This window comes from Phocoena phocoena, chromosome 20 (assembly GCF_963924675.1).
Source record: "Phocoena phocoena chromosome 20, mPhoPho1.1, whole genome shotgun sequence".
Taxonomy (NCBI): domain Eukaryota; kingdom Metazoa; phylum Chordata; class Mammalia; order Artiodactyla; family Phocoenidae; genus Phocoena; species Phocoena phocoena.
In genome coordinates this window covers 31,575,745-31,589,519 of record NC_089238.1, presented here as the reverse complement: position 1 = coordinate 31,589,519, position 13,775 = coordinate 31,575,745, and the positions used below count along the sequence as shown (strand labels likewise).

The window sequence follows — 13,775 nt, the reverse complement described above, 5'->3', positions numbered from 1 at the left end:
CCTTTTACCTGATATGTGAAGTAAATTGGCAAGTAAAGGTCCTAATTAATGTCCAAGCCAAAAGAAATTTACTTTATGATGAGAGTATCCATCAGATTTTCTTTAAAAGTGCAAAAATGTGCATGGGTTCTCCTAACTTGTAGCTACTTTACGTAAGCTCTAGGGGTATGCAGGCCAAGGGACACATCCACTCCCTGGCAACACTGCAGCTTAAACCATGAGGCCAATTCTTGGGCAGGCGGCTTTTACACTTAAGTCTTTCCTTGACTCCACCCATCCCTTCCTTTCATTACAAAGGAGAGTGGTGGGTAAGGGGAAGACAGGAGAATGGCTTTATCCATCATATGTAAAAACTAAGTGCCTAAAAAAGAGAGACTAAAACACACAGCGTGTGAGTCCAGCTAGTCTTAAATCAGTTCCCTTCAGATGTGGAAAATGGACCTGCCAGGCCACCAGCTCTGCTCTCTGTGAGCAAGCCCTGCTCTGACCTGTAAGCAGTACAGAGAGTATCAGAAACGCCCACCACTTCAGTAGTTGTATTCACAACAGCACTGCTGCCAAGGCCCTAGCACAGCGAGCCCACTGCTGGCACATCTCCTATGTAGGCTCTTGCCTGTCCAAGGGCAGATGGCAGACCTGCAGCTGCCTCTCATGCACACACGGATGGGCCTACCACGTCGGAGGACCACTTCTGAGCACTGCTATGTATGCTGCTAAAGGTGAAAATTCCCACCATCACTCACGAGGCAGAGGTTCTGACAGTGACAATGCCTGTAGGGGTCATAGCAGAGAGAGCCCATGGAGGCGGGAGATAGATTTTCAAGGCTCTAGTTTCTTGATTGCCAAAATCAGGTATGGCTGTTGTACACCATACTGAGAGACTCGCTAAACATTAAGTGGAAATGTTAAGGGAAAGGTAATTAATTCTAAAACACTGCCTGTTTTAATGGTTTAATTGGAAGTCCAATGCGCTATCCATTGCGCGACAGAATTAATGGTTTAATTGGGTCAAACACCTTTCTTTCCCCTTTTATCAAATCAACTGTACACCATACACTGTTGGAATCCCAAGGTTCTATCTACCTGGACTCTGCGTGACCCAAGCAATGCCGGAGGCCCCACAGGCAATGGAAAGGGCACTGGCCTTGGTATCAGACAGACCCGGCTTCCAGATGTGGCTCCTTCACCTACCACCTGAGGTGCCCACAAAAGCAAGACACCTCCTGACCCAGGCCTCAGATCCCTCAACTGTAAAATGGGGATAACGACTGTCCTAGGTACCTCCCTGGAGTCACTGTGAGATGACAGTAGAAACAAGGGATTGCATCTAATTGTTGACCAAAAGTAAGTATGGTTTTCATGAAAGTGCTGAACTGAGACTCATAAAATGACCTTCTATTTTAAAATGGGCTGGAATTCTTGTGGAATCAGTATAAATTAGCATTTTGATTTTTTAAAAGGTGATATTCGCTGACTTAGCACATCTTTGTTTTTTAGCTTGAGAAGAGTAGCAACCCCATTAATGTTCGATTTCTTCCGGGAGCCCCCGACACAAACTTTACCCAGCTGCCAGGTAGTAAAGAAACGAGCAATTTAGGGTCATGAGCAGTGGTCTCATGAGGTGCAATGGACAGCAAACCAGAAAGGTGGTTCTCAGCGATGGCTCTGGCCAACCATCTGGCTGGGATCTTACAGAATCACGGTCCTCGATGACTCGCTGAGGCCTGGATGCCGATGATGGACTTGTCCCCTTGAGCCTCTTAAACTGTGTGAACAAGATGTTCATGGTGGCGAGAAGCACTTCTGAGAGGTTGTGCCTGACCTGCACAGAGGGACACACATTAAGTAAGGAGAAAGAACCAAGCCCTGGGGCCAACCACAGGTTGGGGGAGGGGGGAGCAGTGCTCCAGGAAGGCCTGGTCACATCACATCTCCACAGCTGCCAGGTGGAGCGCCACACAGCCACCAAAAAGGAGCTGATGGCATTGAAATGTCAAGCGTGAAAGCAAAGCTCAGGCAATGCTACTCAGAAGGTCAGGTAGGTCACTTTTCTGACCCCTTGTTTATGCCAGTCCTCCTAGGCAGGGGCAGTGAGCAAAAAGCATGCCCACTACGTCTGGCCAGCAAGAGTGATTAGCAAAAGCCTGCATTTGAATGTCAGCAGGCAGGGACGCATACGCTGGTTCTCCAGTCCCTACCACTCCCCACTGTCTCAGACCCACCAGACTGTCTCCATGGGACCAGCACAGCCCGAGCAGAGGCCTCGGGAGTGTCTATGAGGACAGGCCCTGGTACAACACTTCAGTCCATGAAACACTGAATGATGTAACCAGGGGAGGGCAAGAATCAACAGAAGGAGTGGCTAGGGGTAGAACTGTAGCAGGTGTGAAGGGACGGTCGGCAAGAGGTAAGACCTCCTGAACTGTGTGTACCGCAGCAGGCAGCTGCCTCACCACATGTGCAGAAGCCGGCCTTCCTTCTTCCTCTAGAACAGAAACATGCTTCCATAAAAGGAATGTGCTTACTAATGGTTTTAAATTGAAACACTGTTAGGAACATCCTGGAACCAGGCAGCTGGCCCTCAGTGCCTGTGGTTCTAGAGAAGAGCCTTACCCTTAGCTGCACATGGGAATAACCAGGGGAGTTCTGGGCTGCAGCTCAGATCAGGGAAACCAGAATTTCTGGGCCTGGGCACAAAGATTCTTTTAAAGGTCTCCTAGCAATTCCAGTGTGTAGCCCAGTTGAGCACCCTTGGGCTAAGCAGTGGCAACATGCTAGAAACCCTGCAGAGAGACAGTAGCTCTGGGGCTCTTGGGCTGATAATTGAGTCCATGGTCACTGCACCTGCTTCTTGAGACAAAATGGTTCAGAGAAGGGAAAGAAGGATGTGAATCATGATGCATATTTCATGTACCCAATGGAACTACTTAGACAAGATCAGAGTTAAGCACTGACACACCCTCTAGAACAAGTGCATAGTAAAGAAACAAACCAGATCCCACAGGATCAACAAGAAACCTGTTTCTCCCAAGAATATGTCTGGTCTCTAAAGCGAGTGTATTTCCTGAGTCAGGAACTCAGACTATAATCTGATGGGGATATGTGTACTCACAGAAAAACCAGTCCAGGATACCTGAAATTGGACTCGTCTTAGAAAACTCAGTCTGGATGGTGACTGTAGTAGGACTGTTAAAGTTACTGGCTATGTTAAAACAAAAGCTTTCAGTTAGAAGTGGGGGAAAAAAGAATTTTATAATTCAGGAAGAAAAGGACTCACCTCATCACTGAAATTTCTGAAGGCAGCCACTCTCTCTTCCACACTTTCCTGATTCAGGGGCACCAGCTTCAACCGATCAATTATCTATTTAAAACAAAACACATCGGTCCCATATGATACAACCATCACAGTCATTTCATCTCCTCAAACACATAGTCAGCATCTAACACATTCATAGTGGGCTTCTTAATAGGAAATGCTAATCCCCTCATTCAAAGGCTTTGATTCTAACTTGCTGACTGACTCAATTCCTATCCTCGTTTTCTGAGGCAGTTTTACAATTCAGAGATTTCAAATTACTCTGAGAAACCTGTTTTTAGACTAAAGAAGAAAGGAAGAGAAAAAGGAAAAAAAGAGCAACACAGAAATCCCTTTTATATTCACAGGATCATACTTGTCCTTCTTCACTTAACAAGCATACTGGTGACATTTCCTTTGTTTTAAATGAATCTCAAGAAGCGTTTTGACATTTCCTTTGTTTTAAATGAATCTCAGGAAGCGTTTTGATTTTTCAAGGGCATACATTAACCTGCACTTCAAACACCCTTCCTGAAACTTACATCAAAGGCTCTGTCAATATGCCCACTGTGATACTCGTCAAAAAAGGTGATCAAGTCCAACAGAAGATAGAACGTGGAGTCCACAAATTTATTTGCACTGATTCCCTGAGCCCTATACCTGAAGGACAAAAAAGAAGGAAGGGGGGTATATTAGGAATTTCTGTGCAATCTATAACTTGAGGATAGCATCTAAAAAATGTCAAACAAAACCTCTTAAACTCTCTAGATGAAGTGAACTAAGGAGTGGAAAATAGTGTTTCTTTTGAAATGGCCAAGCATTTGATGGTGGGTTTGACAGAAATCCACCTATAAATGTTCTGTGTGAAGCACAGTTCTCTTGCCTCAGCCCCCATCTCAGCAAGCATCTCCAACCCAGTTTTCACTGGATCACTTTATTAGGCACATCTGCAGAGGGCACAAAAAGTGACAACTATTGCCCCAGCCTGGGAGTTACACTGGTTAAAGTATGATAACTCCTCGAACTCATGGGGAGGAAGGTAGCTTCTGAAACACTGGCCACTACATCTCTAAGAATTTCCCCATCCATCCATCACTAGCTTTGTTCCAAAATGTCTTTGAGATGGCTGCTAATGACATATAGATGAGTATAATGCCTAGAATTAAACCTCATGTACAGGATTAAAATGTTGAGATACTCTTTCATACCCTTCCTTTTGGCAAGAATGTTTACCAAGTGACAGTGCCAAGTGACAGTTGGTTATGACGTGGGGGAACAGGAACTCTCAAACTGTCAGTGCTGGTGGGAGGGTGAGTGAGTAGAGCCATGCTGGGGAACTCTTTGATGCTACGGTAAAGCTGAAGACGTGTCTGGGTGGGCACTGGGAGCCCTGGCCTTACCGCTCCGCGACGGAGAGCGCCATGTTCTTCAGCCTCTCCTTGTTGGACTGCGGGGCACTGATCTGGGGGACGACAGGGCTGAGCAGTTTGTTCATCAGCTCCAGAACCTTGTCAGCATTCTGTTCGGTTTTTTAAATTAAGAAAGGAATCAATTAAAAATAATCAATAAGAGGAAAAAAACTAAATAACCGAAACCAAAGAGGGAACTTTTGTTCTGTATCTTGATCTGGGTGGTGATGACACAGATACATACCTGTGGGAAACCCATCAAGCTGTTCACTGAATATGTGTACATTTTTCTACTTTTTAATTAGACCTCAATCAGAACACTTTTAAATGAAAGGAAAAATGAATTATAACCCTCTTTTTGCCCACGTTGGTCAGCTGATAAAAGGAGAGAATGTATTCTTCTTCAGGCCCTAACAGTCATCAGTATTCCCCGCATGTTCTCACAACGAGCTACTTCCTCCAGTTCTCTCAGAACCCCTCAGCTGTGATTTTGTCCCCTGACACACACGGGGCAGTGTTTGTGCGGCTGCCCGGAGGGTGAGCACCAGGCATCTTCACCAGCAGCTTCACCACCCAAGCGTGATGGGTGCTTCCTCTGCTGCCAAGGGAGGCTTTGCTCAGTGCCCGTGGGACAGCCTTTCAATATGTCACTCTTGTTTGGCCAGGAAGACCTTATGGGCAGAAATAATTCTGTAAAATGGGAATTTCACCCTGACTGGACTATTAACTGCCTAAGCACTAGGAGAAAATGCCTCAGCAGGGAGAGGGGTACAACAATGGCAGCATCGAAATGTTTGTGCATTTAATGCCAAAAGGCCGATGACAGATCTATTAAGTGCAGAAGAAAGAAAAGAGCACATTTTACCTTGGCAAGGTCATAAAGCTTTGCTGCTTCTTCAAACAGTCCTTTATTTTCTGCCACGGAAGCAACTTTGTTGATAATAGGTTTTGTGTCACTAGTAAACTTATCTATGACTCCAGGCTGACAAGACAAATTATGGAGGGGAGGAAGAGAGAAATGGGGGGACAGAGTTGTTATTTTAAACACAGAGAAGCAACTGAGATCCGAAAACTACTTTAACTGAAAATACTTGCCCTGGGCAATGCACATATTTCATCAGCTAGACTCTGGCTTTCTTGAAGATATACGGTCGTATTAAACATATGAAAAGGACCAAGGAAACTACCCATGAAGAGGCAGACTCAAAGGAAGCACAGGAGTCACCAGTAAGACTGTGCTTTCTAGTTTTCCAGAATGACCTAGAGAATCGGTGAAATCATCAATGATTTTAATTTTGCTGATGAGTAGGCACTAGGGGGAAAGAAACCAGGAGGCTCAGAGAAAGTATCTGAAAGATTATGAATTTGTTTTCTAAGACAGATGGCAAAAGAAATCCAGTCCTGAAAAAATATATGGCAAGTGGTGTCAGGATACTAAAAACAAATTTAAAAAATCTGCATCATCACTCAACAGCAACAAAATGGTCAAGAAAGTATGGGAGAGGCCTGAGGTACTGTGAAGAGAGAGGGCAGACTATGTGACGTCTGACTGGCCATCTGATTCTCCATCAGCCCTGGACCAAGTCGGGTGACCTGCTCCGCCACCCTGGCAGCACAGGAGATCAGTGAAGAGCATGGGCTCTGGGGTCAAGAAGGACTGGGCTCAAATTCCAGCTCACTTCCTTACTAGCTGTGTGATCTGGAGGAAAATAACCTCTCTTGTCTCCACTTCCTCCCTTGAAAAACAGATGACGGTTCCCACTGTGTTGGGTTCTTGTGATGATTAAGTGAGAAAATACATGTCAAGCATTCAGCACAGGGGCCTGGCAGTTGTCACTGCTCCATAAGCATGACCACTGTCACCAGCACTGCCACTGTTCTTCTTCTGGATGGTGTGAGCAGTGGGAGGTCATCTTGAGACTGCTGGCTCTAAACCACCCATTTTTACAAATGAGGAAAGTGAGTCCCTAAGAGAGGCATGTGGAGAGTGCCCGAGTGGGTCAGGAGGGGTCTCTGACACCAGGGCCTCTGCCCCTTCTACACTGCCCAATAGCCATGATGGGTCTTAGGGAACCGCTAAGGCTCACGGGAGCAGCTGCATCTCTGGGGTCAGTGTAGAGTTCTGAGCCCTCAAAAACTATCTTTTGAGAGAGGTCAAGTGCATTTCTAACTTGCCCCTCTGGGGAGAGTAAGTGCAGTAACCAATTTCTTTCTTGCATATTTTCTGAGCCAAGAATGGCAGAAATGTAGCCTTCTCAGCTGAAAATATGACAGGTGTGAACAGATGAGTATTCTGAACATAATAAAAAAACTATCTAACCACAAATTTACATATTTTAAGGAGAAATGTAAATGTATGTAAAATCAAGGTCATCACTTGGGGCCTGTAGTTTTCATTCTTTGTTTTTAAAACTAAGCAACTTCATTCAGATTTGCGTCTTCAGTACCTTGAATCCTAAAATCTAACTGTATTCTTTGGACAATTATAAACCCCCAACTGCAAACTAACACACCTCTGGGGTGCACTTAACCCACCTTTCTACTTCCATCGTTCTCTAGCTTCCCAAGAATCATATCGAACTGCAGAGACAAAAAAAAGTTTACTCAGTTTATTGGACGAGGATATACACAGAATCCACAATTCTTTGAAGACAAGAGAGGAATAGGGGAGGTGGGAGAAGTCTTGCACAAACTAGAGAACAGTGAGACTGAATCAACGTTTTCATTGTCAGAAACCAAAGAAAACTCTAACACCCCCCTGCCCCCAGCCACATCCACCAAACTCATATTGAGGTGACCATCCAGTATCACATCAGCATGAGAACTTGTACACTGTAAATCATGGGGGCGTGGAGAAAAGTTAACAGACATACCTCTCGACTTTCTATCACCAGCTCGCTCACACAACGCAGAAACATGTTTTCTCCTTGACTGTCTTTCTCGTCTCTAGAAGGGGACAAAATCAACCTGGTTTCTGGTGTGGCCCCAAGGTCTCTGTCATTCTCACAGTGGCAGAAATCAAAACCAGCTGAAGTAAATGGTCAAAAGCCAGTCTAACCTGAGGAAGTAGAAGTATTGGAGGGCCTCTCTCGGGTCCGTGGATTCAAACTTCCGGGTGTAGAGAATGAGTAGCCGCACGAAGTTCAGCCTCCGCATGCAGGGAGGGTCGCCAGGCTCATGGCTGACTGCACCGACGGGGACAGAACTGGTCACAACCACACTGCCCTTCTGACCCATGCAACGGAGAGCTATGGGAACTGAGTCCAAAGACCCAGTGGTGGCACCTACTCCTGCAGCCCAGCCAATGTTGGCCACTGTGAGCTTAGGCCAATCCCCTTCACCACCCTGTCCTCAATTTCATCCCAAGTACAGATTGGAGAAAGTGGCATTTTTAGTAAATCACTAGTATGCTGGTCTCTGAGTGAAAAGATGGTGACAACTGACCATTATGGCACGTGTTCTGGAATGAGTCTGCTGTGCTACTAAGGAAGCTGCAGCCATTCATGCACAGGTATCTTCTCTCCCTCCCCGGACTCCCACCCCATGCAGGTAGGCACACAAGATGGCTGGCTACGCCTTCCAATGTCTCCAGTTAGAGCCCTAATGAGAACCAGTCTCACGACTCTAGGGACTGTTTCTCCTGTACCACCCTCCAGGCGACCTGACTCACTGGCCACAAAACTAGCACTTAGCAAAGCATTTTATCTATTAAACACCTCAGGGAATACTAATGGCGGTGGGAAAGGCAAGAACCCTCATACTAATCACCTCATAAGCCCAACCGCCTACAACACTCTAAAATGATTGGTACCCACTTGCCCAAATCCCTGCTGGCTGCAGCTATGTGTCCACTGCCATCTGATGGGGGGATGTGTTATGGATGTGCCACTGCCAACAAATACTCACGGAGTTGAGCGCTCTGTCCCGAGGATTTTAAAAGCAGCTTTAGCTCAAAGAGCACTAGCGCCACGTGCACAGCATGGCAGCGCAGCCGCTCCATGCGGAAGAGAAAGGCAATGGCAGCTTCGAACTGCGCGGTCAGGAACAGCACTTGGAAGTAGAGGAAGGGCTGATGGTTCACCGTGAAGTGGGACTCACCTGTCCAGGGAGAGGAGGTCAAGCTGACTCAGAAGGAGCCGGCCTCTGCTGGCAGCCCCGAGCCCAGAAGAAGCCCTATGTGCTCAAAGGACTTGCTGGGCAGGACAAAAGCACCAGCCTGAGCCTGAACGGATGCGGGGGCTCTGGACACAGTGGATGCCACTCCAGCCGTGGCCTGTTTCCACAGCCTCCGGACCTCACAAAACAACTGGCGAGCGGGGCTGTGTTGTAAAACCCAAACTGCTTGCATTAGTTGGGAGAGAAACAGAGCACAGGACCTTAAAACGGAATACAAAAGGGGCTGTTTCTCTCCTTTATCCTGATAAAAGTCACTCAATAAGGACAGGAATGATTTCAAAGCTTCGGTATTCTCAGATTCACAGATATCTGCATTCAACACTGCGGACCACTAGTCGGAATTTCCTTTTCTTCCCCCATTTTTTAAACAGTGAGAGAAAGAAAAAATGAAAAGCTATTTCTCCCTTGTTTGTGCTCAGATATAGTCACTGCGAGGTCTCTGAGGAAGCAGTAACCAAGTCCTCTTATGTCTCTCCCTGAGCCAGTGTCTGCCAGAGCAGTTCAAAGAACTAGTGGAGTTTACGGTCAACGACCATGTAAGTCACATACTCTGTTTACGGCCACGTGCGTGGCCTCTACCCAAATTTGAACTCATTGTTTTGTTGTGCTGTGTTTTGAAGATCCAGAGGGTTCTGAAGGAGAGACAGAGTTCAGAGATGAAGGATTTTCCCAGAAAAAAGCTAAGCAGTGACCTTAGGTGGACAAGAGAGGAAAGGTAGCTATGTTCTGGGTATCTTACCGTAGTCTTCCAACAACTGTTTCTGGAACTGAGAGAGAGTGAGCCTGTCTTGTGGGGAGCTGGTGCCGTCATCATCGAAACACACCTGGTTCAACTAAACGCCCAAGAGAAATACAGGCATTGGTACAAGCTACTTCCTGTGCCGGGTGCGGACTTGTAGCCGATCAGCTGCCATGCTCAAGGCTACGCTAATGGCTGTGTTACTGGTTGCGAATATTACACAATAAAAAATGGGCCAGGAGACAGGAAATCCACTAGTCCAGTCACCCTATTGGCATTATACATTAAGCAGTAATATCTGTGTGCAGTGTGTGAGCAGGGGGAAGGGGAGAATGCCCTACTGGGCAAGGGAAGTGGCGCCTGCCTTCAGCCACAGGTAGTCCTCAGTTTTGTCGGCCACCTCGCTCTGGTTGTCAGTGATGTCACATCTGCCAATGATACAGTACACAGCCCGTTTGTAGGGGTCCGTGTTGTTCCTGAGGGCCCTGCGGTAATGCAGTCGGAGCTTGTTCTCCGTAGCTGGGGACAATCTAGAGACACAAGGGAACACACAGACACATATGCTAAAGATCCTCACGGGCATCTGAAAGTACCCAGGTCCCAACCACACAGCAGAGTCACGAAGCCTTCCTTCACGGAGGGTAACACTGTCCCACCCATACCCACGGGTACCATCACTTTAACCAGACTTGCAGCTACCAAAACCTGCGTCTCCACCCACTGGCTTCCTCAAGTAGTGGCTGTCAGAGGCACGTGAGAAGGTCTGGGGAATTAATCCTCCACCCACCTCCCTGGCAGCCCTCAAGCAGTGATGGGCAAGAGTGAGTCAGTCCCTTAAGTGCCTCAGCCCCGCTCCGGCTTCTCCACTCCCTTATCCCTGTGAGATCACCTCCCAAATAAACTCCATGCACTCAAACCCTTGCCTCAGAGTCTGCATCTGGGGGAACCCTAAAACACTGTCCCTACTTTACACTCTCTAACATGAGCAAGACAGGGCTTATGGTTTAAGATAATCTCTGGACACGGCATTATTGACACTGCCAAAAAAGTAACCCTGGTTTTCCACATGTATAACTGGGGTAACCACCATTATTTCTTCTACATACATGTATGTATATTGAAACTGGGTTCGAATATGAACTTTAAGTCCTATTACATTAACAAAAACCAGAGAAAAATGAATGCTTAGCAGTTCCTTAATGCAAGAGAACTAAAAAAAAAAAAAAACTTACTGAATTAATTCAATGATTATATCTCAAGTTTGCTAACTTCTAACTCTGGCCTTTGAGTATGAAGCGTATATTGTCATTTGGGTCAACCGGAAAAGCACTAAATGTGAACAAGTGAAGTGTAATACAACAAAGTTTCATTTACTAAAGCATCCTTGATGTGCCTGGGACTTTGTAAGTGTACACATGGTGTCAGAATGGGGCTCTTTTAATGTTTTCCACTGTTATTCTACAGAGTTCTACTTGCTTTCTAAACTTCATTTTTCTCCCAATCAGAAACTTATTTGGAGCCATGCACAAGGAAAAGAGAGCAATGCCAGTGGGGGCCACCCTGCTGATTCCACGTGGCTTCTTCTGGATGCACCATCTCATTCACTGTACCTTCTGTCCTTGCTGTTCATGTACTCCTGGAACCAAGTTTTAAACTCTCCCAGCTGGTGCTGGGCTCGGTTGACCACCTGTGAAGCGGCAAGCAGGTCTCCACAGCGCAGGCAGTAATAAATTAACGCCCACACAGGATGGCCTTCCACCTCTCCATCCTAAAAGAGGAAAGGTTTAACTGACGACTTTCGATGTGCTGGCCCTCAGCTAAGCCCTCTTCTTGTATTAAGTCACTTAATCTCACAACTCCACTAGGCAGGGACCATGAATGGCCTCTTCCTCTCTGTTTTACAAACTAGGAACCTGAGGCATGGGGACGTTAAATAATTTTTCCAAGGTAAGCTGGTAAGCAGCAGTCTGGCTCGAGAGCCTTTCCTCTACAGCACTGTGTACACAGGCTTCAAAGACAGCCAGTGGGTTCTCCGTGGAACCCCAGTACCCACAGCAATCAGGTGACATGTTCTTCTGTGATAATTTACAGATGTGCACTCAGGCTAAGGACGTTCACTGACCAATAAGAGACTATCATCATATTTGAGTTTATAAAATGTTAACCATTAATGATTAGCTAAATGGATTCTGGCACTTCCATTCACCTGTTAGTTGTTCACTCACTTAGTATCTTTGTTTTGGACACCGTGCTACGTTACGCACTGGGGAATCTAAGAAAGCAGCTCTGTTCCCACTCTCCCAGCACTAGAGCTTCTCTCTCCTAAAAGTGGCTTTGCCATCACCTGCGCAGCAGCCCTGTGGTTACTCCTCTCTCTGCTTCTCCCCAACTCCTCCAGAAAAGTGGACCTCAGACTTCCTTTCTTGGCCCCTCCACCCTTCCCTAGGCAGGACTCTTTCTTAAGCCCAGATCTGATCGTGTCACTTCCTCACTTAAACCCCTTTGAGCAATTTACATCCTAAGTGCTTAGCCTGGTGCTCAAGGCCATCACCAGCTGGCCCCAAGCTGGTCCAGCCCTACCACACACCAGATACACCAGATACTCTTTCCTGCCTCCACGCATTTGTTCACGCTCCTCCCTCCTCCTGGAATACCCTTTTCCCAGACCCCTGGCTGGCAAGCCCCTACTCTTTAAGCACAAATGTGGGCCTCACCTCCTGTATGAAGCCAGGAGCCTGCAGCCCACCACCCTTGGTACACAGCTCCGGTTCAGCACTTTGCACAGGGTCTGTATCTGACTGTAACTAGACTGTGAGCTGAGAAGAAAGGCATGTTCTAGGACCCATATCTAACTCTGTTCTTCCAGCTGTTTGAGCCAACAATCTCAGAAGTCAGCCCTGACTCTGCCACATCCAAGTTCTTCCACAGTCCTATTGGGTCTACTTTCAAAACATGTCCAGAACCCAATGACATCATCCCCCTGCACCCTCCTCCACCCTAAGCTGAGCGACCACCATAATCACCTGGACTCCTGCACCACCAGTCTCCCAAGGTCCCCTAGCTTCTCTCCCTGCCCCCTCTGGTCTCTTCTCCATATAGTAGGTCCCACACATAACCTCATTTAAACTGAAAACGCCTAACCGAGAGAGACTGCTCTGGGAAGGTAACTCATCACATAGAGAAAGATGCCAATACCTGAAGTCCAGGCAAGGGAGCCGGAAGTTTGATGTTCAGGAAACTTCGAACCAACTGGTAAGTCCCAGGCACCCCACCCAGCTGGGCCTGATGCAAGTTGCCAAAGACAGTCACAAGGGTATAATTCTTATAACTGGAAAAAATTTACAGGCAAAAAAAGGGAGGTTGAAAACACATATTACATGTATCTATGTCCATATCCACAAACATTAGACTGTGAACTCCACAGGGAAGGGCCTGGATTTCAACCTAACAAAGAAGAGGAAACAGTGCATGCTTAATGAAGCAAACTACATTATTTATTCATTGGGCAGTGGACCACTGTGAAGGTTTCTCATCACTGCGGATACTCAAAAGAATCCCTGGAGCAATATAATAGTGGACTTCAAATGCATTAAGGGCTAATGTGCAGAATAGTAATTGCTCCAGCTCACAGCCTAATGCTCTACTGGGATCTTTTCAAATTTTTCATTTCGAAAAATTTTAAACCTAAAAAAATGAATAGTCCAAAGAATGCTCATATATCCTTTACTTAGATTCGCCAATTGTTAATATTTGTATGATGTTTTTTTCTCTCTATATATACGTAGTATACAACATATACAAACACACATACTTTTTTTCTGAACCATTTGAAAATGTTATAGAAATACAGAAATCAGGGGCTACCTCATCTGTAAATATTTCACCATGTATCTCCTAGTTAGGACATTCTACCTAACTCAATACTACCATGACACTAAGAAATTTAACATTAATGTACTGTTGCTATCTAAAATATAACACATATTCAAATTTCTTAATAACATCCTTTATAGTTTTTTTTTTTTTTAAATCCAGGATCCAGTCAAGGGAATGCATGAAATTTCGCTGTCATACCACTTCCATTTCCCTTAATCTAGGGTCTAACACTTTTTATATAAAGACACTGACCTTTTAAAAAGAATCCAGGCTACTAGCT

At 46.0% G+C, this 13,775-nt stretch overlaps 1 protein-coding gene across 1 annotated transcript in view; it reads right to left on the bottom strand.

Moving 5' to 3' along the window:
• Positions 1-13,775, bottom strand: part of NUP93 (nucleoporin 93) — a 105,843-nt gene that overhangs the window by 1,158 nt on the left and 90,910 nt on the right. The window contains exons 9-21 of the mRNA XM_065898489.1: positions 12,815-12,947; positions 11,230-11,387; positions 9,984-10,149; positions 9,620-9,713; positions 8,611-8,802; positions 7,763-7,889; positions 7,578-7,650; positions 7,240-7,284; positions 5,570-5,686; positions 4,696-4,814; positions 3,838-3,955; positions 3,278-3,361; positions 1,694-1,822 (exon numbers count right to left, since the gene is read on the bottom strand). Coding sequence (XP_065754561.1) covers positions 1,694-1,822; positions 3,278-3,361; positions 3,838-3,955; positions 4,696-4,814; positions 5,570-5,686; positions 7,240-7,284; positions 7,578-7,650; positions 7,763-7,889; positions 8,611-8,802; positions 9,620-9,713; positions 9,984-10,149; positions 11,230-11,387; positions 12,815-12,947 — 1,555 coding nt within the window. The remainder of the gene's footprint in view (positions 1-1,693; positions 1,823-3,277; positions 3,362-3,837; positions 3,956-4,695; positions 4,815-5,569; positions 5,687-7,239; positions 7,285-7,577; positions 7,651-7,762; positions 7,890-8,610; positions 8,803-9,619; positions 9,714-9,983; positions 10,150-11,229; positions 11,388-12,814; positions 12,948-13,775) is intronic.